Source organism: Rhinopithecus bieti, unplaced genomic scaffold (assembly GCF_001698545.2).
Source record: "Rhinopithecus bieti isolate Rb0 unplaced genomic scaffold, ASM169854v2 scaffold_30918, whole genome shotgun sequence".
NCBI classification, from domain to species: Eukaryota; Metazoa; Chordata; class Mammalia; order Primates; family Cercopithecidae; genus Rhinopithecus; species Rhinopithecus bieti.
The window spans coordinates 1,598,581-1,623,812 of record NW_016813589.1 but is presented as its reverse complement, the minus strand read 5'-3'; the positions used below and the strand labels follow the sequence as shown (position 1 = coordinate 1,623,812).

The 25,232-nt window shown below is 40.3% G+C and overlaps 1 protein-coding gene across 4 annotated transcripts in view; it reads right to left on the bottom strand.

The window, feature by feature from the left end:
• Positions 1–25,232, bottom strand: part of IQGAP2 (IQ motif containing GTPase activating protein 2) — a 317,888-nt gene that overhangs the window by 127,419 nt on the left and 165,237 nt on the right. For all 4 annotated transcript variants that reach the window (XM_017848709.1, XM_017848712.1, XM_017848710.1 and 1 more), the window contains exons 3-5: positions 20,821–20,977; positions 12,756–12,833; positions 7,864–7,940 (exon numbers count right to left, since the gene is read on the bottom strand). In XM_017848709.1, coding sequence (XP_017704198.1) covers positions 7,864–7,940; positions 12,756–12,833; positions 20,821–20,977 — 312 coding nt within the window. The remainder of the gene's footprint in view (positions 1–7,863; positions 7,941–12,755; positions 12,834–20,820; positions 20,978–25,232) is intronic.

The window sequence follows — 25,232 nt, the reverse complement described above, 5'->3', positions numbered from 1 at the left end:
CTTAGACCTGGAATAACTACTGTTTTTATTTCATCTTTTCTGTGCTCGTTTCTTTATTCTTTTTTTTTTTTTTTTGAGATGGAGTCTCGCTCTGTAGCCCAAACTGGGGTGCAGTGGCCGGATCTCAGCTCACTGCAAGCTCCACCTTTTGGGTTCACGTCATTCTCCTGCCTCAGCCTCCCGAGTAGCTGGGACTATAGGTGTCCGCCACCTCGCCCGGCTGGTTTTTTTGTATTTTTTAGTAGAGACGGGGTTTCACCAGGTTAGCCAGGATGGTCTCGATCTCCTGACCTTGTGATCTGCCCGTCTTGGCCTCCCAAAGTGCTGGGATTACAGGCTTGAGCCACCGCGCCTGGCCTTATTTCAGCTTTCTTGGATCACATTATATGTAGGTCATTTTGTACCATAACATGTGGGATGAATGTTTGTATATCAAAGCCTCATGGTAGAGCAGAAAGACCACGGGACTCGAATCCAGAAGCCCTGAATCCTGGCCCCCAAACTGGTAAAACCTCAATGTGTGACTAAGAGCAAGTCACGTCACCCAAGCTTTCAGTTCCCTTATCTGTGAAATGAATGACTTAGACTACAATAACTTCCCAAGGCCCTTCCTGTTCTCAAGTTCCATGATTCTTCATTTAAAACATGTTAAATATAAGAGCTGAGAGGCCTGTGCTGAAATTCAAGTCTGATACCGGTGTTCTTTTAACTTTCTTAGAAGTAGGGAAATAACTGACTTCTTTTGAAGCCATTGGCTGGCTGAATTCATAATAGCACAGGTTCATTTCTCACACCTCCTGGTTTTTACTAACTGTGTGACCTTTGGCAGCCTCTCTATTCCTCAACTGCCTTGGTAATAAAATGGGACTAATAATAGTGACCACTGCACAGATATGTTTTGCAGATAAAATGAGATTATACCAGCACAGTATTTTGTGCAGTGCCAGGCACATAGTTAAAAGCTCCATTTGTGTCGGCCTTTGTTCTTACTATTCTTTGTTATATAAATGTGTCCTTTGTATACAAATGCTTATTGATAAACCTATCAAAGTGGTTTTCTTACTTTTTCCAATGCCAAGAATCTCCCCACACAGGATTTCCCCACACAGACTCCATGTTTGAAATAGTTTTATTTACTGAGCCAAAATTTTCCATCTTAGTCACATATATCACTGCCAATATCATATCAAAATCCAGGGTTCTATACCTAATTTTCAGCCCCAAAGCAAAGGAATCCTGAGGCAGCCTTATCATAGGGAAATTAGTTCAGTTAAACCTCCTGAAGAGTTAACTATGCAAACTCCAGAGACTTTAACTTGGAATCAATGGCACATAAGCTGTATGAGGTAACAAGATGTGGTTCACAGACTCTTAAGAGCTCAGAATTTAGGAAGACAGAAAGGCATAACAGCTATACTAATTTAGGACAGAAAGAGGAGGAAAGGGAAGGGAATGGTTCAGAGCACAGAGAGAATTCTGAACAAGGAAGGATTTGAAAGAAATAAGCAGGTGCAACTGCCTCCCTCACCTTACTCCCAAATACTGCCATCTCCAGATATCCCTTCTGAGAACCTAGGATTAGAGCCTATCCTTTGGGCTAAGAAACTGTCTTTAGAAATCTTATTTATAAATGCAAATATGTTCACTGTTACAGATATAATCAATCTGATATAAGGGTTCAATCAGTTTCTTAGGAAAGGAAAGGGTTCTAAGGGAACAGAGTGTGAAGACAAGGAAAGTTATGCATTAATGCCTGAGGAGCAGGTTCAAAGGCCGCCTGGGAAGCAAGACAGCCACCTGGCTGTGTGGGAGCTGGCTAGACGAACTCTCCTCCACAAAACTGCCAGGGTACTCCGATGGCTGGTGAACCAGAAGTGGGTCTGCCAGAGCCATGGCATCACCATTGCACCTGAAAACATGGCGGCTGTGACATAGCTACAGTATCAGCAGCAGGAAGAGTAATCTTATCACAGAGGAGAGGCAGACACGGCTTCAGTTTGTGGCTGCCCACATAGAAGAATCTCAGTGGTCAAATAAACTAGACAGCAAGAAGAGCAGAATCCAGTCAGCTAATAAGGTTAAACTTGAAAAACCAATATAAACACCCAACTTTCAAGAGGATTCCCTAGAGAGTGGTTGGTTCCACATCTCGAAGCAGAAATCATCAGGATAGGACTGGAACACCCTGTTGTGACCACGAACAAGGATATTTCAAAGAATGTCAGTTTCAAAGAATGTCAGGGACAGTACAAGAAGGACAAGGAAGTGGGTCAGAAAGAGCTCAGACTGACCAAGCTGAAACAATCTGGTTCATCAAAAAGAAAGAGATATTAATCTTGGTTAAGTCTGAGAAAGGCCACAGGTTCAAAACAATAATCAAGAGAATAATATACAGTGTCCAAAAAGGAAGTTGTAATAAAAAAAGAGATAAATAGTGAAAGTGTATTTCTATTGACTTTAACAAGTTGGGGAGCATTATTAAAACACAAGTACTTTGTTCCTTCTATATCTGTTTTTTTTGTTGTTATTGTTCTTTGAGAAGGAGTCTCACTCTGTTGCCTAGGCTGGAGTGCAGTGGCGCGATCTTGGCTCATCACAACCTCCGCCTCCCGGTTCCATTCTCCTGCCTCAGCCTCCCGAGTAGCTGGGGCTACAGGCACGTGCCACCATGCTTTTTTTAAAAATTGAGATGGAGTCTCGCTCTGTTGCCCAGGCTAGAGCGCAGTGGCACAATCTCGGCTCACTGCAACCTCTGCCTCCCAGGTTCAAGCGATTCTCCTGCTTCAGCCTCCTGAGTAGCTGTGATTACAGGCACCCGCCACCACCACACCTGGCTAATTTTTGTATTTTTGGTAGAGACGAGGTTTCACCATCATGGCCAGGCTGATTTCAAACTCCCGACCTCGGCCAGGTGCCATGGCTTACGCCTGTAATCCCAGCACTTTGGGAGGCCGAGGCGGGTGGATCACGAGGTCAGGAGATCAAGACCATCCTGGCTAATAAGGTGAAACCCCGTCTCTACTAAAAAAAAAAAAAATTAGCCGGTCGTGGTGGCGGGTGCCTGTAGTCCCAGCTACTCGGGAGGCTGAGGCAGGAGAATGGCGTGAACCCGGAGGTGGAGCTTGCAGTGAGCTGAGATCGCACCACTGCACTCCAGCCTGGGCGACAGAGCGAGGCTCCGTCACAAAAAAAAAAAAAAAAAAAAAAAAACCTCCCAACCTCACATGATCTGTCTGCCTCAGCCTCCCAAAGTGTTGGGATTACAGGCATGAGCCACAATTACATGCCTGGCCTATATTTGTTTATATATAGATATTTTTATACTATTTATACTACATGAAAGAATAAAGACCAGGAACTTTGAGTAAACTAAATAGTCCCAGAAAACAAAGGAAGTGCTCCAAGATAAGGAAGAACCAAGGAGCACAGGTGGTGACAGAAACACTGGGTAGAAAGAGGGTTTAGCACTGGTGGTCACATCCACTAAGAGGAGGCAGGACTAGAAACATGATCTGAGATGATAAATCAGCCCCAAAGCCTAAGGATCACTGGGTACAGTCAATCCCTTGTTTCCCAGTGGATGAAAAACTCTAGAAAGCCCAACTAATTTCAAAAAAAAAAAAATTTTAAAGGCATACATAAGCTTTTAATAATGTTAATGGATCAGGCCAATACATCATTATGACAGGACAATGGATTATACAATGCTGGTCAAGTGAGACTTAAGAAAGAAAATTATTTCGGGGTGATGGGGAAGTGGGGCAGGGGCGGGGACCAGATTGTAAATAAAAACCTACCTGAAAGCCAGGTACTTAAATGCGGTCTGATTAAAAAAAAAAAAAAACGCACACAAGGAAAGTTTAGCCTGATGCCTGTGGCCAGGGTCTGACTCACCATGGGAGAAGAACCCAAAGTTGCACCATGTTCTGACCCACAGGTGATCCATCCGAAACCCAGATCTGTAGTCATGGCAGGTCTGAAGGGGTATTCTTTTGTTTCTGGTGCCATGAAGATTATGTCAATTCTGGGTAGGTATCAAAATAACATAATAGCCTAGGACAACTCAAAACTAGTTATAAATAATAAACAAAATGAGTGAAACTTGCAGTATGCGCCTTACAGAATAGCTTCCACTGTCGTAAGTTTGTAATAACGTACCTAGGCATTCCACCTGCTTTTTAAGGTATCTGAAGTACTCAAAACATTAGTTCTACTAAATTATTTCAATTCTTTCAAGGAATTCACTTGCATGACTGTTTAAACAAATAACAGTTGTTTAATATCATTTATTATAAATCTTTAATAAAGTGAGCACTAAACCACATGTCAAAAAAAGTTTCTTATCCTTGCATAAAAGGCCTCCAGATATTTTTTAAAAATTAGTGTACTAACTAGTTAGCAAGGCTCTCACTCTCGAACTGGTTCCTTTTCAAGGCAGAGGCTTTATAACATTCCAAAAGAAGCCACAAAAATAAAACATGCCATAGGCGGTATGCACTTTAAGTTCAAAGATATCGAAATAGTAACAGTGGTTTTTGACTTGGTGTTGAGATAGTGGGTATTTTAGCTTTTTCTTTAACATTCTTCTAGAATTTTCCAATTTTTTCCACAATGAGCATACATTACTTTTGAAAAAAATGAGAAAAAGACAAACACTTCTTTAGAAAAAGAATGATGTGGCTGGGCGTGGTGGCTGATGCCTGTAATCCCAGCACGCTGGGAGGCTGAGGCAGGCAGATCACGAGCTCAAGAGATCAAGACCATCCTGGCCAACATGGTGAAACCCCGTCTCTACTAAAAATACAAAAATTAGCTGGGCGTGGTAGTACATGCCTGTAGTCCCAGCTACTCAGGAGGCTGAGGCAGGAGAATCACTTGAACCTGGGAGGTGGAGGTTGCAGCGAGCTGAGATGGCGCCACTGCACTCCAGCCTGGTGACAGAGTGAGACTCCACCTCAAAAAAAAAAAAAAAAAAAAAAAAAGATGCCATCCACCACTAACATGAGTCTGTCTACATTAGGTGAAGCTTGAGAATTTCCCCCCTTTGCTGCTGTGGTAATGTTCATGGAGCCTGGCTTGAGAACACCAAGCTAAACTGACACAGGGATTGGTGAGTGGTAGGACACGAGACTGGGATCAGAAATAAAATGAAAAGGTGAGGGGCAGGCAGGAAAAGGGAAACACAGATACAAACAGGAAGCAAGGGTAAGCACCCAGGAGAAGTTAGGTTGTTAAGCCCAAATCAAGATGACAGGGAATAGGAGACAAGTTTGGTCAGGGCTAAGAGCTAACTTTTTTAGATCAAGTCAGGTCCACGGGCTGGGGCAGGAAGAAGGGAGCGCCTGGCAAGCTTAACTTCCTAGAGGAAATTTCCTTGCTGGCTTCTGAGCTATAATCAGAATCTCTGACCTGCCTAATTACTCTACCAGGTAATAACAACTATCAAATACAGCAGCAGTGCTGTATTTGCAGCCAGGATATAAAAGCTGAAGACATGTTAGTTCATTTCCATCATCACTTCTAACTATGCAGCAAGAGTATTTATTAAACCCACTGTATTTATTAGAGGATTGTTCCTCAGCTTCCAAATGTGTGTTGCACAACAAAACAGAATATCACCCTCCTTTTGAGTGACTGACTGCATTTTAAGTCACAGCAGGAACAAGTTTTGGTGGAAAAAGCTTCAGATACACTTGGGACTTCTAGGTTCCATAGTGAGAGGCAGCTATATAATAATTTAGAACAAAGAAAAGTGAGGAGATGTTATTTACTAAATAAATACTGTTTTTGAAGATAAAATATCCCACTTAAGATCAGATCTGGTGAATGACATGCCCCAAGAGGGATCCCCTCCAGGATGAGTAAAAGTAATGCAGATGTCTAGGATGAGTAACTAAAAAACACAGTCCTGGAGAATGTCACATCAATATTTGTATACAACTGGCAATAATAAACAAAAAGTTGTTTTTTCTTTGTTTACCAAGCTATTCAAGCCATTGTTAAAACCATGGCAAACACTCATGTAAGTCTAAGTGCAGCTCTATATAGCTCCTTTAGGAGAACCATGATATCACCAGAAAAGAACTTAGCATACCATTTGTTTATAAATTCCTTAACATGAATGTCCCAGTTGTCTACTTCAGAAAATCAATTGAAACTTACACAAGATAGCCCATGAGCATGTGACAGAACTAGAGATTAGCACTATGATGCACACATATAGCAATGGCATTAACTAGTGGTGGCTGGCTTAGCAGGTCACAGACCCAGTACTAACTACAGTGTTTTTTTTTTTTTTTTTTTTTTTTTTGAGACGGAGTCTCGCTCTGTCGCCCAGGCTGCAGTGCAGTGGCCGGATCTCAGCTCACTGCAAGCTCCGCCTCCCGGGTTTACGCCATTCTCTCGCCTCAGCCTCCCGAGTAGCTGGGACTACAGGCGCCCGCCATCTCGCCCGGCTAATTTTTTGTATTTTTTTAGTAGAGACGGAGTTTCACCATGTTAGCCAGGATGGTCTCGATCTCCTGACCTCGTGATCCGCCCGTCTCGGCCTCCCAAAGTGCTGGGATTACAGGCTTGAGCCACCGCGCCCGGCCTACTAACTACAGTGTTAAGTGATCATTCTAAGATCTGAAAAATATTTAATAAAGAATATTGGGCAACAGAGGTTGAAAATATTCCTCAACATAAGCACTTTTGCACAAGCAGCTTTTAGAAAACCTGTGGCACAATGATACTCTAGCCACATCTAAGAAGGCAGCATTGAAGTAGGTTTGTTTTTATCGTTGTTTTCTTTTTTTAACCAGTTGCTCTAAGTTATTAGAATAAAAAAAAACCATAGCAAGGGCACCTACACTTGGTCTCTATTTCTAGCAACTGTCATCTTCCAAAGCAATCCCATAAGTACTGACTAGGGGAAAAAGTCAAATTACATGACATAATCAAATTTCTTCTCTAGAAAGCCAACACCACCATGAATTATTGTAGAAGCATTTTCCTTTGGAGAGGAAAAGAGCCAGGAAGAAGTCAACGTAAACCTCTAGGCAGAGTACTCTGCCAGGAAAATGACTTCTAGTGATAAAAACACAAGGCAGATGTTCTAAAAGTAATTTAAAATGTAATCAGACATGAAGTCTTCCAAAACCATTACCTGTGTACACTCAAGACAATAGCCACAAACTGGATTTTTAGAATAATCTTTGTTACCATCTAAAAATCAAATTTCTGCCAGGCCAATAAGATAAAATGTAATCTGTGAACTAGCAGAATTTCAGCATTTTCAAAATTCAAGTTATTGAACAACTGCTTTAAAATAATGAATGTGTCTTGATTTGACTAATTTACACCAACTACTATGTTTCTTCTTTATCCTTAGGGTAAAAATTCCTATTGAACAAAAGGATTCAAAAGAAAGTAATTCTTACCATTACATTTTCCTAATCTATAAGAACCTAAATTATAATTTTAACTCCATTAAACCAAAAATTATAATACTTATTAAAGCCTGCTCATTTGATATATCTGCATTATATTTGTAAACTAGGTCATAACTCAAGAATATAGTAGTACATTACAGTTGGATTTCTAGAAGTTTCAACCTAAATTCTCTCTGTATTATACTTAATGGTTTTCATTCATTTTCTGGTCTAAATTGAGTTACATTTAAAATCAGAAAACATTTTCAAGTTCAAAGACTACTTATATGTGACCATTATTTTAATTTTGTGTTAGCAAATCCAAAACAATGGAATCTAATAAAATGTTCTTCAAACTATTAAAGTAACTTAAAACCTCTTTTAAAATTGAAATTTTAGTTTTATTTAAATCTGCTTCTTAGAGTGTCTTTTAGCTGCATTTTCCCCCTACCTCAGTGCGTGAATGCAATATATCATTCTTGGTATGTTTTTCCGATCATAGACATCTGTTGTTTCTGGATAAAATATCTGGAAAACAAAAGAAACAATGTTTATTATATGTTTTGCTTCTCACAAGTATTTTAACTTCCCAAAATGATCCTATTTGATTGTCCTTGCTATCCTATAATTATTTAAATATAGAGGAACCTCTCCGCCATTGCTTCATCTTGCTGTAGATAGACCAATCACCGTATCTGGACCCCTCCCTGCCTGACAGCACGCCTAAGAGTGGTCCACAGGAGGATAGTGGGGTCCCCAGACAGCTACTCCAAGAAGGCTGTGTCCACAGTGTTAGTGGCAGTGTTTCCTTTCACAGGCATATGAGCACATGTGGGCTCTGCCTCCTGTAGCCTTCACACTCCTGACTTCCCAGAGGTCCCATGGGCCTGAGAAGGGTGTCCTTTTTATTAGCCACTTTACTGCATTGTTAAAATCTTGGCATATGTGCTCTGTACACATGTATACAGGCATATACAACACATACACATTTTTAAAAATCTGTTTAAAGTAATAGATTTTCACCAAATAAAATCTGGAAAGTATATAAGGTGTGAAGGAAAAACACCTATGACCCCACCTCCCAGATTGTCACTATCAGCAATTTTGTCCCTATTTTTCTTCTGGTCTTTTTTTCTGTATGTCTCTGATTTTTTTAGGTTTATATATATGTGTGCATGTGAAAACAAAATTGTACTTAGTGTAAACCTGTTTAAAACACTTAACAAAACACAACTATTTCCCATCCCCTTCATTATTCTATAAGATTATTTTTAATAGATATATATGATTCTTTCATATTTTTGAACCATAGCTTAGCCAGTTATCCATGGTTGAACATTTGTTTTGCTTCTAATTTTTCCCTATTATAAGCCACCACGATGAATATTTCTGTATTTTCTGAGCATCTGACTATTTTGGATAATCATCTAAATATGAAATTACTAGACTGAAAGGTCTGAACATCAAAGTTTTGAATACACCTTCACACTCTTTTTCTTCTTCTAAAATGTTTTATTTTAGGTTTGGGGTACTTGTGAAGGTTTGTTACATAGGTAAATGTGTGTCACGGGGGTTTATCATATATACTATTTCATACTCTTTTTCTTAAACTTGAAACTAACAGCCTGATAAGAAACAGATTTCAGGTCAGGTCCAGTGGCTCACGCCTGTAATCCCAGCACTTTGGGAGGCTGACGCGGGCGGATCACCTGAGGTCAGGAGTTCAAAACCAGCCTAGCCAACATTAGCCAGGCATGGTGGTGCATGACTGTAATCCCAGCTACTTGGGAGGCTGAGGCAGGAGAATTGCTTGAACCCAGCAGGTGGAGGTTGCAGTGAGCCAAGCACATGCCACTGCACTCCAGCCTGGATGACAAGAACAAAACTCCGTCTCACAACAAAACAAACGAACAAACAAATCAACAAAAGAAACAGATTTCAGAGTGAGGCACCAAATTTCTCTGTTCCTAAGAACACACAAAAAATAATTAAGCTTGAGGCTTTTAAAATTAAGATAATCATTTAGATATTATTTACTTTAAGTAAATATTTTATAAAACTGACATCAAAACTAAAATCATGTATCATATGGTAGCACTTGATACTCAAGTGCAATTTCCTGTTGGTCATTGAGAAAAGCTGAGAAAAGAAAGAAGCAAAGTTACTTGAGCTACAAAATGTATAATTACTAAGTACTTAAAGAAATGGCAGTAGCCTAAGAAATTTTAAAAGCCTTTCCACCTTTCCTTTAATGCATTTGCTACTAAAGTGTCAATGAGAAGAGGATCCCTAAATTCAGAAGAGTATTAGCTGGGCATGGTGGTGCTTTGGGAGGCAGAGGCAGGTAGATCACCTGAGCTCAGGAGTTCAAGACCAGCCTGAGCAACATGGTGAAACTCCCGTCTCTTCAAAATTAAAAAAAAAAAAAAAAAAAAAAAAAAAAAAAGCTGGGCATGGTGGAGCACACCTATAGTCCCAGCTAGTTGGGTGGCTGAGGCAGGAGAATCACTTGAACCCAGGAGGCGAAGCTTGCAGTGAGCCGAGATGGCACCACTGCAGTACAGCCTGGGCGACAGAGCAAGACTCTGTCTCAAAAAACAAGAAAGAGTATTACCGGTTTAAAGTTCTCTATGTAAGCAGAGAACAACTACAATTGCCTCTTCCCTTTTCTTTAAACAAGAACCTTTTATATTTATATTTCTCCTGGAAAGCCATTATAAATGTCTTCCTTCAGCAAGGAGATGAGATCAATTTATCGTTCACCAGAATGTTTTATGCAGCATTGTATTTCCGGCACCTAGCATGATACTGAGCACAGAGTAAGCACTTAATATTGATAAATGAAAGGATACTAGTTAAATATGATACATCAAAGTCAACTTAGTATACAGTCTCTTGCCCCTGCAATGCAATATATCAATGACTTCATAATAAAAACCAATGTTAAAATAAAACCTGCTATATAACACCATTTGTTTGGCCCTAAATACACACAATTTGAAAAGGTTTACATCAGATCTATCAAATCTAATGAAATGATCTGAATTTGATGTTGCCTTATACAAAACAATTGTTTAAATTCCTTTTTTATTAATCTGTTTATCACCCAGTCTCTAGTTAGTAGTTGCTAAATCACAATCCAGAAACATGAATTATGTATTACAGCCAGTTCCTAGAAGGAAACAGCATTTAACGTTCTGGGCATTTTAGGAGAAGACAAAATAGTTTGATTAAAAATGGCAGAACAAAATTTAAACATTGATCATTTCAAGATAAAATGAGACTGACCTAAAACAGATATGAGCATAATTATATTAAAAATAGGCATTAATAAATTACATTTAAGGACTCTTCTGTTTCTGTGGTGGTGGGTGTTTTTCATTGCACACCTGGTACAACAGAGGTCTTCATAAGCCAGTAGCTTATCCTCTTGACCTCCAGTGAGACGACTCCTAAATAATTTTTAAAAAATAGCTGTACAGGCCAGGCATGGTGGCTCATGCCTGTAATCCCAGCACTTTGGGAGGCTGAGGAGGGCAAATCACCTGAAGTCAGGAGTTCAAGACCAGCCTGGCCAACATGCGGAAACCCTGTCTCTACTAAAAATATAAAAAATAGCCAGGTGTGGTGGTGCCCACCTGTAACCCCAGCTACTTGGGAGGCTGAGACAGGAGAATCACTTGAACCTGGGAGGCGGAGGTTGCAGTGAGCCGAGATTGCGCCACCGCACCCCAGCTTAAGTGACAGAGCGAGACTCTGTCTCAAAAAAATAAAAAAAATAAAAAAATTGCTGCACATACTAAGCAACACATAGGAGCAAGCTATTGACCCAGATGGGTCTCAAGAGCCATATACAGAGTGGAAACAATGTGATTCAGAGGATACCTGCTATATGATTACACTTATATATTGTGCTCAAAATGCCAAAACTATAGAGACAGAGAACGTAGTAGTGGTTGCCAGGGAACAGGGCTGGGGGAGGGACACAATCAGAAGGACCACTCTTCTGTGTGTCTGTGTCTTGATTGTGGTGGTGGTTACACAAATCTATTCATGGGATAAAACTGCACAGAATCACACATACATGCACACACAAGCCCACTCACACAAACAATTGCATGTGAAATGGTGAAAATGGAAGGTCTGTAGTCTAGTTTACATTAATACACCAACATCAATTTAACATGTACTGCAGTTAGATGTCACCAGCAGGGGAAAGCTGAATGAAGGATACACATAGAAGTACTATTTTTACAACTTCCTGTGATTCTATAATTATTTCAAAATAACAAGTTTAAAAAATAGTTCTACAATTTTTATCAAATGTAATTATTTCCTCATTTCCTTCACTTGCCTAATTCTCTCACAGACTTTAGGATGCCTGCTCTTCGAATTTAACAAGCACTGACTGTTTGCTGAGTAAATTATATTTAGGAGATCTATTTTAGGAGTAAGAGCTATAACCCCCTAGCCTTTACAAGTGATATAATGATTTATAATAATAATTTATAGGCCGGGCGTGGTAGCTCATCCCTGTAATCCCAGCACTTTTGGGATGCCATGGCGGACAGATCGCTTGAGCTCAGGAGTCTGAGACCAGCCTGGCCGACATGGCAAAACCCTGTCTCTACAGAAATAAAACAAAACAAAATTAGCTGGGCGTGGAGCAGCTACTTGCCCGTGGTCCCAGCTACTCGGGAGGCTGAGGTGGGAGAATCACTTGAACATGAGAGATGGAGGTGGTAGTGAGCCAAGATTAAGTCACTGCAATCCAGACTGGGCGACAGAGCCAGACTCTGTCTCGAAATAATAATAACAATAATTTACAAAAAATAAATTTATAATAATTACAGTAATAAAATATATACTAATACAACGAGATTTCTTTCTTTCTTTTTTTTAAATAGAGACAGGGTTTTGCCATGTCGCCCAGGCTGGTCTCAAACTCCTGGCCTCAAGTGATTCTCTCACCTTAGCCTCCCAAAGTGCTGGGATTACAGGTATGAGCCACCACAACTGGCTGAGACTCAGAATCTTTATATATAAACAGCAATACAAGAAAGGGAGTTGGCTATTTTAGATAGCTCAACTATCTACCAGCTATAGCTTGTTCTGCCTTTATTTTGTATACACTTTTACCTGGCTACTCTCAAACTGTGCACATCCCTCATTCTGAGTTCTTGCCATATGTTACTTTGGATAGGTCTTTCCATATTTTTTAGTCCTCACATTTCTCATTTCTACATTAACATAACCCAGTCTCCAAAGTCATTGCTCATAAAGAGGTGTTTGTGTACTACCCCTTTGCCTTTCCAGTTCAGGTTCCAGTGTGTGAAGGCTTACCTTGGGTAGACCAATAGACTCCATCGCTCTTAACCACTGGACAGTATTATCCGTGTGTCGAAAATGAAGGCCAGACTTCTAACGTGAGGATAGGAGGGAAAAAAGGAGAGAAGGAACCACACAAAAAGTGAGTCATTTGTAATAACTTTTTTCATGTACAGGATGCTTTTTAATTGTATTTCTCCTGGAACAGAGTTATTAATGTTCACATAAAACAGAGACACACTAAAGGAGGCTAGACTGTATCTTGGCAACATCCCAACCATCTGTGATGAACCATGAATTTCCATAATTCACACAATTGAGGTAAATTCTGAACTAGAATCTCCAAGACTGCTTAATGTCTAGCACATGCTTAAGGATGTTTTATGAGACACATGTACACAGGCGTGGGTGTGTACACACATACACACATGTATGGTGTCCAGATTTTGACAACCATGGCTGAGAGGCCTAGCAACTTCAGAAAAAGACAGAATTTTTAGAAGACTACATTTTTTTTGTTCTAATCATGAATATAATATTTCTGCAGAAAACTTAGAAAATGTAGCAAAATACAAAGACAAAAACAAAACATAAACCATCCTACAATTCAGAACTAATTTTAGTATCGATTCTTCTGATTTAACCCTGATCTTGGCCTTGTATATAAGAAGCAAACCTTCAGCAGAAATATTTAACAAGATCTTTTCCTACCCCTACAATAAAAATAGTTTTTGTATATCTTCCATTTCTTCTTTATAGCCCTCATCAGATAGTCATTCCTCCTGCACAGTCTATAAGTATAGCATTCTTGCCTGTATCTCATAAAAGTTTATCAGGAATGGACCATTAAGAACTTTAAAATGATCTTGTGTTTTTCACTAGTTAAATGCATAGCACAATGTCATCTGTTTATTATACTTTTTAATAAATATACAAAACAGTAACTATAGTGAGTTTTACCATATAACTAACATTCAGTAGTAGATAATCACATTCAGAAAGTTTGGCTCTTCCCACCTTCTGTTACCTTCCACAATCTAATAGTTTGTTATATAAAAAGTATTGTCATTGCTGTTAGAAATTATAGAGTATAAACAAATTAACATTTGACAAATGTTTATGCCTTTTTAATGGTGGCCACTATTTGTGATTGAACCATGTGTTCCAATCACTTCACGTAAATTATCCCTAATTTTCAAAACACCCTGAAAGGTAATTATCATTCCTATTTTTTTTCCAGTGTTCATAACAGCTTTATTTTAATAGACCCAGACTGGGAATAATGGAAATGTCCTTTAGTGGATGAATAAGATTAAATAAACTCTGGTGCATTCACACAATGGAATAAATTCCTATTTTTTAAAGATGTGGAAAGATAGGCCAAAAAGATGATGTGATTTGCCTAAAGTCAAGTAGATGTCAAGTGGCTGACGTGGGATTCAAGACTACATCCCTCCGGATCTGAAAACTTCCCTATGCTGACACTCTACCAGAGAAGAATGCAGGACCTAGATTGTTTGATTATTCTTTGGAAGGCAAAAATTAACTACTAATGAAGTAGGTAGAGGAAGGGAGAGTTAAAGGAAGGGAAGAAGGAAAAGGAACAAACAAAGTCCAGAAATTTGACAGGTCAGGCCATACTGTTTGAGTGTTTATAACTCAGCAAAAATTTGTTTATGCAAATAATTTTCAGACAAGGTCAATCTGTGACCATGGAAAAACAAGATAGAAACAATCCACAATCAAGTCTGAACCAAGACAGGTACGAGAACCCTCTGTGCCACAAAATAATGTCCCCCTCTTCCAACTAATATGAGCTACTCTGCTTTCTTTACTGATGACTATTTAAGTCCCTATTCAATCTTCCCACCTCTTAGATAAAAATTACCAAGACACCAAATTGATCCCACTTCCTGACAATACCCAAAAGAAAATGGGTTCTTGCTTCCCTAAATCCCTACTAGAATCACCCAGCACAAGACCAAATCTACTCATTTCTCTTCCCTGTGGCAATATGGGTATGCATTTTTCTTGCCCAACAAGTTAAATAAACCTAATCTTGTTTGACCACAGAGGGTTTCTGGTTTCCAAAACTGGTGGGCTCCAACAATCCCAAATTATATAACAAAGACACCCATGTATTTAGTGGTCTTGTTAGCAAAGTATCTCAGGAAAGATACAAATCTTTCTGAACCTTGGTTCCTGAGCCACAAAATGCTTCTTTGAGTTGCAGAGATTAAACTGAGAATATATGGAAGGTATTTAGTTGCAAAGTGCTCCTAAGAATGCAGTAAATATTAGTTATTATAACTATTACACTACAAGATTAGGCTTGGAACTTTCATTTACATTTAAGGTCAGAAAAATGTTCAGTGCTTCATGTTAAGAGGCACTGAAGAAAAGGGTGGTTATCTTGGTCATATTTCTGCAACAAATGAAATGACAGATTTCAAATCTTTCATCCTTTTAAACTACCTGAGAATGCTGACTTCAGAACCCTATGATTCATGTTTGCATACTTAAGAAACACACTTTGGTTAGCGAATTGCAGCAATAACGTTGTCAATCTACTGAGTTTGCTTCACTTAGAATGAAAATGGTCTTCTAAATAGGCTTGAAATAATCTCAGTCCACTATAATCATCTTTAACAAGTCTTTTCTTCCCACTCCAGTCCTGTATATTACTATTAGATGAGGTGACATGTCTACAGTCAGATTTAGCCAAGGGTTGCTGTTATCCATACACCTAATTTCTTTCAGGTATTGGACCAGGAAGTATATGCTGTTTTTCCACTGCTGAGCTATTACACCAGCAAACATGGTTCATCTAGTTTAAACTGCATAGATGAGGAATTACGTTGTCATCATTGGATGCTAACATCTTACACACTGGAATCAAAGCATTTTAAAACCAGAAGGTACTTTAGAAACCAGTAACATTATCCAAATTTGCTTATTTTACAGATGAGGAAACTGAGGGCACAAGTCAGTAAGATGCTTGAGTTGACCTAACTAGTCAGGCTCAAGGTTAAGACTCCCTTGCAGAACCACATAATATTTGCACTTCAAGTCCAAATATTATGTTTATTTTACTGCTCAAGTGCTTTAGAACAAACACTGCCTCCAATATTCATTAGATGCTTATGTCTATCAGGCACCATGCCAAGTGCCCTGCATGGATCATTTTGTGCCTCACAATATCTCTACAAAGGCAGATACTGTTGTTATTACGTTGAGGATCCCTTATCTGAAATGTTTGGCATTAGAAGTGTTTCAAGTTTCTGATTTTTATAAATTCTGGAATATTTGCATTAGACATACTGACTGAGCACCCCTAATCCCAAAATCCAAAATCCAAAATGCTCCAAGGACCATTTCCTTTGAGTGTCATGTCAATTGGAGCACCTTGGATTTTTGGATTAGGGATACTCAATCTGTATTCCCACTTCACAGGTGAGGAAACTGCGGCTCAGAGAGCCAAAGTTAATGGCGAAGCTAGACTCTGAAGTATTTTGATTCTGCAGTTCACACTGCTAACCACTGTGTGCATGCCTTCCCTATCTAAGGCATACCTACATATTTGACAAGAATTTATTATAAACCTACAATTATCAAGGTGCTGTTCAGAGTACTATCTTTGAACCTTGTCAGACTGAAACCTCCCCAAGGAAGGCCCTTCCGTCCACTCCTCTTTCTCTTGCCTGCCCCAGTCTGCCTGGGACCACTTTCTAATCTTTCAAGACCCCGCCATGGAAATCTTCCTGGCCCTTCACCACCCAACAACCCATTTAGAATGGACAGGACTGCTCCCTCCTCCTTGGTCATCTCCCACTGTCCACCCAGTTGTCTTCTCATGACCCTCCACCCATTTCTATTTCCTTTTCAGGATCCACCCTTGGTTTTCCCTCTTGAAGCAGTTCACTTCTTGTCTGTGCAGGCCACTGCTACCTGGACTGAATTATCCCCTCCCTGGACTCTGTCCTCTCTCATCCTCTTTCTGGTTTGTTCTCTGTATAGCAGCAACTGATCTTTCTGAAGCACAAACTGCACCATATGGCATCACAAGGCTTCTGATTGCTGTCCCCTCAACGTTGCATGAAATCTCAGGTGCTCCATGGGGCCTGCATGGCTGTGCAATCTCATCTCTGCTCTTCCTGGCATCATCTTCCACCACCATCCCTTTCAACCACTCCACTATGGCCAAGCTCTTTTCCTCCTTGTGGCAAGTCTCTCACAAATGAGCTCCCTCTCTTTGTACAGTTCTTCCTGATGCCCACCCCTGAGTGCACACAGGTGACTTTCTTCTCACTCTTCCAACCTCAGAGTAAACTCCTCCTCAGAGAAGCCCATCTCCTGGCCGTTGCTATCTACCCATAACATTAGCTTTCGTGTCTTCCTTCAGACGCTTATCACAATTCACAGCTATAAATTCACTTAGTCCGCCTCCCCACCACCATGAAACCAAGCCCTTGCCTGCTTGGCTCACTATTCTGCCGTTAGTGCCTAGAATAGTGCCTGACATGCAATATGTCTTGACAAGTGTTGTATGGATGAATGAATTCTACCCTATATGTATTTCTATTGTGGTACACCTTTATCTTCCTTCCCTACAATTGTATTGCAATTTGTTATATTAATGTTTATTCACTTATTAGAGCAGTGGTTCTCAACTCAAACCTTAGAAGCACAGAAGAAAAGAATCACCTGCAGGTGATTTATTAAGAGTACTGCTTCCTGGGTCAAGAGATTCTGCCTGACTCACTAGTCTGGGGTGGGACCCAGGAATCCAGTTTTTACACACACCCATTAGGTGGTTCTTCAGGAGGCTTGAGCACCATTCTTAGAGGAAGAGTGTCACACTCAGCATATTGAGTACGTACCAAATAAAGCACAGAAGGCAAGAAAAGGTATGGAATCCTTTGGCTTATGTGAAACTATTGTCATTCATTCCTTTATCCAACAGCTACTCCCCAAGTACCTACTATGGATCAGACTCTGCACCATTAACTGGGTAGGGGGCATCGGTGCCTGACCGCTTTACAATACACTATGGCATGTGCAAGACAGACTGTGTCAGGAGCTGCAGAGCACATAGCATGGGCATGTAACTCAGACCTGGTGTGGACGGCAGAGGTGGCCATGGAAAAAATACTTATAACTGGAAAGTTGAAATCAAATACTCAGGACATCTTTCCAATCCTAAATTAATGAGGAACTACGGTTGTACATAAGCTGGCAGACAAAGAGAATGAGGTAGCACAAAAGCTCCTGTCTGCCTAACTGATAGTCATCAAAGCTGCCAGTGCCAAGGCTGACATATTTTATGGCTACAGTCTAGGCAGACCCTGCAGCGAGAGCCCGAGTTCAATGAATTCATGGTTTCCAGATGGCATGAGGAGCTAGGGCTGGGTTATTGAGTGTTCCCTCATGCTTCAACATCTTTGCCTTAGTCCCATGATTTAGCTCTCCTCGCAAAGGGCTATGTGATATGTTTCAGTCCTGAAGAATACAAGATCAGGAAGTTGAGTTACCTATTTGCTAATATTTATCTCCTTTCATTTTTGTATGAGAAATGAAAAGGCCCTAAAATAAGATTTTATGATTACAAGGCAAATCACTCAAAGTTTCCATCAAGAACACTAGGCACTTTCATGGATTTAATAAGAAAAAAACAAACCAACCTCTTTCTGCAGTCAATCCACAGAGGGGTCCTTTCCATTCATCTTATGTTTTTTTCTTTTAACTCAGCAAGGAGGGGCTCCCACACCACAGCTGGCCACGGTTCCCTCCTGCTGTGCCTCCCTCCTTCCTGCCCCTCTCCCAGCATCATCTCTGTGCCACCCGGCCTTCCAGGGATCTGATGAGGCAGGGGTGGCCTCCCTCTTGTGATGTTTCACTTGGGCATGTATGTCATCACCTGCCCACGCCCCACAAGTATTTTATTCCATAACCAGAAATTGCAAATATTATTTCCCCGTCCCCATCCTAAAGAGAAGTTGTTATTCATTTAAATAATAGGATCTCTGATGCCAGGAGGAGAAGGTACCTATTTAAGTTGCCATGAGGCAACTGCCCATGAGGGCCCCGAGCTGGTCTGGAAGGACACTCCTATATTCAAGGTATACAATATTCCAGGAAGAGAAAAGAACTGGCTCACACACTGCTCTGAGGCTCATTTCCATGAAGGGCCTGTCTTCCCAGCCTGATTCTCACAGTCCAAGAAAGCCAAAAGAAAATCTGTAATTCCCTTTCAGTCGAGCTGGAGCCTATCCCAACTACGCTTTAACTCTATCATCAAATCTACATACGTGTTGGTACTGACAGACCTAGATCTTGATTATAACCAAAATAAAAGCCATGAAAAAAAGACAAGATGTAGTCTAAAATGTGAACAAATATTTATGTTGTGAAGAGAGGATACAGATGGTCTTTTCTGGGCTTCTCTGAATTTCTAAAATATTTCTCAAAAAAATTTTCTAAACTTTAATTTTAGCTGGCTAAGTGATTGTTTTATTAAAGTCTTGTGGAAGGTTATATTGAGCTAGAACTCTGGAGTGAAACTTCATGAACACAAATTTACTTTAATAAATGTAAACGTTTTTATTTATAACATTATTCAAGGCAAAACTTGTGCTCGGTTACCTTTTGACTAGACTAGAAAAATAGACTCAAAATAAATTTGACAAGTAATCTTGTCTATTGTTAACTTTAAAGATTATTCAAACATTCTACCTGTATTTAATGTACATATTTAAAGAATATATTCTGCCTCAAGAAGTGAAGGGTACTATGAATTATGCAATAAATGGGAAATAATTCCTTTTCCAACTATACTCAACATATAGCTGTAAGAGAAATAACTGTTCAGAATACTTGAAAATCTGCAGATAAAAAATATTGATATACAGAAGTGAATGCATTAAACAAATAAAGATCAAGTTTCAAAGAAGCTTTAGAAACCTTGACCTGCAGCAGACAAGAGGTCACAAATTGCAGAATAGAACACCAGACATTTAAAAATTCTGTTTTGAAGATACATTGCTAATGGAGGAGCCTTCTAGGTTGGCGTTTGCTTTTTCCTTTTCCTTTTGAATATATAAATTCAAATGTAAAAAAGTAGACAGAATAGTATAATGAACTCCTATGTAACCATCAATCAACTCAACAGTTATGAACTCATGGCCAGCTTTTTATCATCTGTCTACCTTCCCCTCAATTATTTTGAAACAAATCCTAGATGTATCACTTTATCTTTAAATACTTTGATATGTATCTCTAAAAAATCGGGATTTCTATTACTATAAAATTGGTGTTTGATTTTGTTTTCTTCTCCTGCTTCCTCCAAATTTAAATAACAGTGCGGTTTTTATTGTTGAACTTTCTTTTTCTTCTTCTTCTTGCTATTATTATCTTAGAAACAGGGTCTCACTCTCACCTAGGCTCAAGGGCAGTGGTGTGATCATAGCTTACTGCAGCCTTGAACTCCTGGGCTCAAGCAATCCTCCTACCTTGGCCTCCAAAAGTGTTGGGATTATGGGCAAGAGCCACCACACTCAGCTGTTGTGATGTTTCTGAAAGGACTATGATAGATTTTTATTTTCTGATGCTTCCCTAATTAGTCCTGAAACAATTCTTAAAACTAGTTTACACAAAGTGGTTAGTCATATTTTGTTTTAAGCATCAAATGGAAAAGAACGCTTGGCTGATCATTCGACTTTCCTACTTGTTTTATCACATTGGCCCTAACTCTTTAGGGCCACAAGTTCAAGTGAAAAAAGGAGTGGTAGCACGCCCCCACTTTTACCTTTACTGGCACTAATAAAGTCAAAACTGACTTCCATGAAGGAATAATTGGGGGAGGCACTGGGAGGCCCCATAAGTCAGAAGTCTCTCAGCATCAGACCAGAAATAGAAACACTTTGCTTTTTAAAACTGCTGCTGCCTCAGGAATGCTATTAACAGGCTCCAAAGACATCCCCAGCCCCAAAATCCTTACAGAAACACTAAAAGAAGGGAGAGGATATGAAATACCAAACTTTCACTTTTAGCTGAAAGCCAAAACCAATTAGATCTTGGTTACCTTATAACGTGTTTGTTCCACATCATAGATCTTTTTCTCTGATACCATTTTCGGGGCAAAGAACTTGGCTAACTTTGCAAGGTAAACTCCATTCCGGAGCCCTTCTTCCAGTTCAGTGGTTGGTGGCAATTCTTCAACTAAGCAAACTTCCATCCACCTAAAAAGATTAAAAAAATATTAAAGTGACTCCAGTTGGGTAACTTTCTGCAAATGAAGGCATTCAGCATTTCGTTGTGTGTGTTGGAGACAAAGGAAGCAGGATCTGAAACATCTTTAGGTGTCACTGGTGGGAAGGGAAGACTTTCTGGATGGAATGAGGGTTTCGAACATGAGACGAACAGGGGGAATGAAAGCCCAGAAGCGCTGAGCTCACTCCCATGCCAGAGCTCATCAACTTCACCTTTATCTGAGCCTCTGCCAAGTCTCTTTTTGTGCCAAAGAAGGAAAAGGCCAAACCATTTTGTATGGGCGGAATCAGTCCTGCTGACATTAAAGAAAAAATAATTCCAAGTTTATGAGACTTTGGCAGAGGCAATTCTTTTAGGGGTTGTACCTTGGGGAGTGCACAGTCCAAAGTACTATAAAATCTACAGTTACCTCAGTCCAGGAATGACTACCAGGAAAGGTAGGAAGGCATGGAAAAGGGGCATCGGAATTAAGTAAGCAGACAAGGCTTCTTTAAATAATACAGACTCCTTTTTCCAATACCAGGAACTTATGACAACACACTTATCTTTTTTGGGAAGATACCGTACTTAATGGGTTCTGAAAAAGATTATTTTAGACAAAGATCAGATTAAACCTTAAGATGTTGTGCCAGTATTGTAGAAAAGAGAACACCAAGGTCATTACTGGCTCAAGGACTTACAGTGGAAGAGGAGACAGGCCAGTTCACATGTCACCGTGGTGTGCTGAGGATCTGTCAGAGTTATGAGGATATTCCTTTCTCAAGTAATTATTACCTACTGGAAGATTCAAGATGCTGGTGTGCAGTTCTCAGCAGGGGAGCCCCCAGCCTCCCTGCCACTCAGCTATTGATCTACAAATCCAACTATTAGTGTGAGCACTATATCTATATAGACAGTCTCCTCAGAGGATCACTAACACAATAGCCACTGGTCCTGCCAACAGGTGAAACACAGTAGAGCACCGTGCCCCAATATTAACAACTGATCCCAACCCAAGCTGCCAACACTATAATATGTCTGAACCGCTTGTAGCTCTGAATAACAACTTTTAGAAGTTCAACAAGCCCCTAATAAGTGGTTATTGCTGACCACGTATTAGGCATTATAGAATTGGAATCCAGTAGTCCCCCGTTATCCAAGGTTTCACTTTCTGCAGTTTTAGTTACTTGAGGTCAACTAGGTCTGAAAATATTAAATGGAAAGTTCCAAGAATACAAAATTCATGAGTTTTAAATTGCATACCATTCTGAGTAGTGTGATGAAATCTCATGCTGTCCCACTCCCATCCCTTCCTCATCACAAGAAGGGTAAGTGCAGTACAATAAGATATTTGGAGACAGAGACAGAGTCCACATTCACAGAACTTTTATCATAATATATTGTTACAATTGTTATAATTGTTCTGTTTTATTATTAGTTACTGTTGTTAATCTCTTTCTATGCCTACTTTATAAATTAAACCTGAGCATAGGTATGTATCTATATGCAAAAACACTATATTCAAAGTTTGGTGCTATCTTCAGTCTCAGGCATCCACTGAGGGTCTTTGAACATATTTCCAATGGATGGGAAAGGAATAGTGTATATGATAAAAATATAAACATAAGCCTTGCCTTCAAAGAGCATTCAATACACTTGAGAAGGCCACACAATTCTAAGGAAAAGCCACAGAACCATACGACAGGCTATGATGTGCAATGCTACATGGTAGGATATAATCAGAAAAAGTTTGGGAGTAAAGGGGAATCATTGGGTTATCACTGCAGCAATCAAGGAAAACATTAAAAAGGTGGTAGCACCTGGACTTGGCCTCGAAGAATAGAGTACAGTAAGTCCTCAACTACCTGGAAACTATGAATTTAAGCAAAATAATGTATAACAAAATCAATCGTACCATAGGCAAATCTCTACAAACAAGTTACACTGGATGCTATGGCTCATGCCTGTAATTCCAGCACTTTGGGAGGGTGAGGTGGGAGGATTGCTTGAGGCCAGGAGTTTGAACCAGGCTAGGCAGCACAGTGAGGCCCTGGCTCTCTTAAAAAAAAAAAAGAGCCAGTCATGGTGGTTCGCACCTGTGGTCCCAGTTACTCAGGGGGTTAAGGTCAGGGGATTGCTTGAGACCAGGAGTTTGAGGCTGCAGTAAGTCATAGTCAGGCCACAGCATTCCAGCCTGGGCAACAGTGCAAGCCTCTGTCTCTAAAAAACAATTAAGTTCCTATTGCATATTTCTGGCCACAAAAACATCACCAAACTTCTAAATAAAGACCAAAACACCTCAACGTTAAACACTGAAATAAATGTGAGCTATACAAACAATTAAGAAAGATTAACATAAACTTTTAGTATAACGAAGGGACTGGAAAAACACAAAAAGTAAGAAAATTCTTCACCCTCTTATTCCAGTTCAGGGTCTTGTGTGGCCGGAGCCTATCCCAGCAGCTCAGGGGTGGGGGGGTGAGGGGCACTAACCCTGGACAGGATGCATTCCCACTGGAGGACACACTCACACCCCCACCATACTCACTCAGTGGGGACAATGTAGCCACATCAGTTAACCTAACACGCACATCTAACGAGTGCCCAGAGAAAACCCACGCGGACCTGGGGAGACCACACGAACTCCACAGTGGCCCTTTCTTTTCCTTCATCAACATTATGAGGAAATGACATAGAATGAAACGACAGTATTGGAGGACCTGCTGTAGTTGGAAAGGCAGGGAGAGAACCGGAAGCTGGGGAGAACAGAAACTAAAGGCATAAAAGAAACCTGGCTGACTCACGAAGGAAACCCAGGGAAGACAGTGGGCCTTTGGGACTCACAGGGAGAAAAGAGCAATGAAGCTGGGTCTTCACCGTGAAGCTAGGCTCTGGAAGGTCTAGCATGCAAGGACAGGTGTTGACATTTGTAGCCACAAGAAGCAGGGAGCTCCTGGCAGCCTCAAAGAAGAGGAGTGATGTGCTGACAGTGGTAATTAGAGAAAATTCATCTAGTATAATGGATGCCTCAGAGACCAAGTCCTCTGTCAGGCCTTTCCCATTGTGAGGTGTTGAGGGACGGGATCAGCCAGGAAGAAATGGGAAGGAAGACAACCAAGAGACATTTCCAGGAAACAGTAAGAGGACTTGGTGACATCTCAGAAAAGGGAGTTGAAAAACAGACAGAGATTACCAGCCAGGGAGAGGCACGTGGTTGAAGGGAGGGTTCTGCACCAGGAGTCAGTCACATAGTGGTGGTGTGACTGTAAGCAAGTCCCCTCACATCTCTGAGCCTCAGTTTCTCTCCTCTGCTAAAGGAGGGGTGTTGGTGATGAGAAGAATTTGTTGATAAAGTCCTTGCCAGCTCCAACATTCTAAGGGGCTGTGAAACTGGAAGAACAAGGAACAGGTAAGATATGATGATGATGAACTTCCTTTTCACATATCATGCATATCATTCACATATCATTTGAGCCTTGCGTCGAATAAACTGAAGTAGGAATATCACGGACTTGCTAAATTTTGAAAAGAAGAAATAAATAATAATGCTACCTTAAAAAAAAATGTGGCCAAGTTAAGAGCCACTGCTCTAGACCGAGTTTCTAAGTTAAAGAAACTAATTAGGGTATTAGGTGATTTCACGGTAAAACACAATCTGTTTTCAAATAATTACATTTTCAAATAATTATCTTGGAAAAATGCAAGAAATCATTTTATACACAAAAATATATGAATGTTTTATAACAACCTGGTAATTGGGTATATGTGTGAGGGGTAAGGTTGGGGTAAACTGGCAATTGGTAGCAAGAGTAGGGGAGATAAGCTGACAATTGGGAGCAAGGGGCAGGATGCAAAATAAAAGCTCTGAAGTATGATATTTTAGTTGGGCTTGTTTTTAAAAAGAGCTAATCACATTTTTGTCCGTATTAGAATATATGTGCAGTTGGTTTAAAACACTGATACCAGGCCAGGCATGGTGGCTCATGCCTGTAATCCCAACACTTTGGGAGGCTGAGAGGGGCGGATCACTTGAGGTCAGGAATTCGAGACCACCCTGGCCAACATGGCAAAACTCTATCTCTACTAAAGACAAAAATTAGTTGGGCATGGTAATGGGTGCTGCAGTCCCAGCTACTCAGGAGGCTGAGGCAGGAGAATTGCTTGAATCTGAGAGGTGGAGGTTGCAGTGAGCCGAGATCGCACCACTGCACTCCAGCCTGGGCGACAGAGACTCTGTCTCAAAAA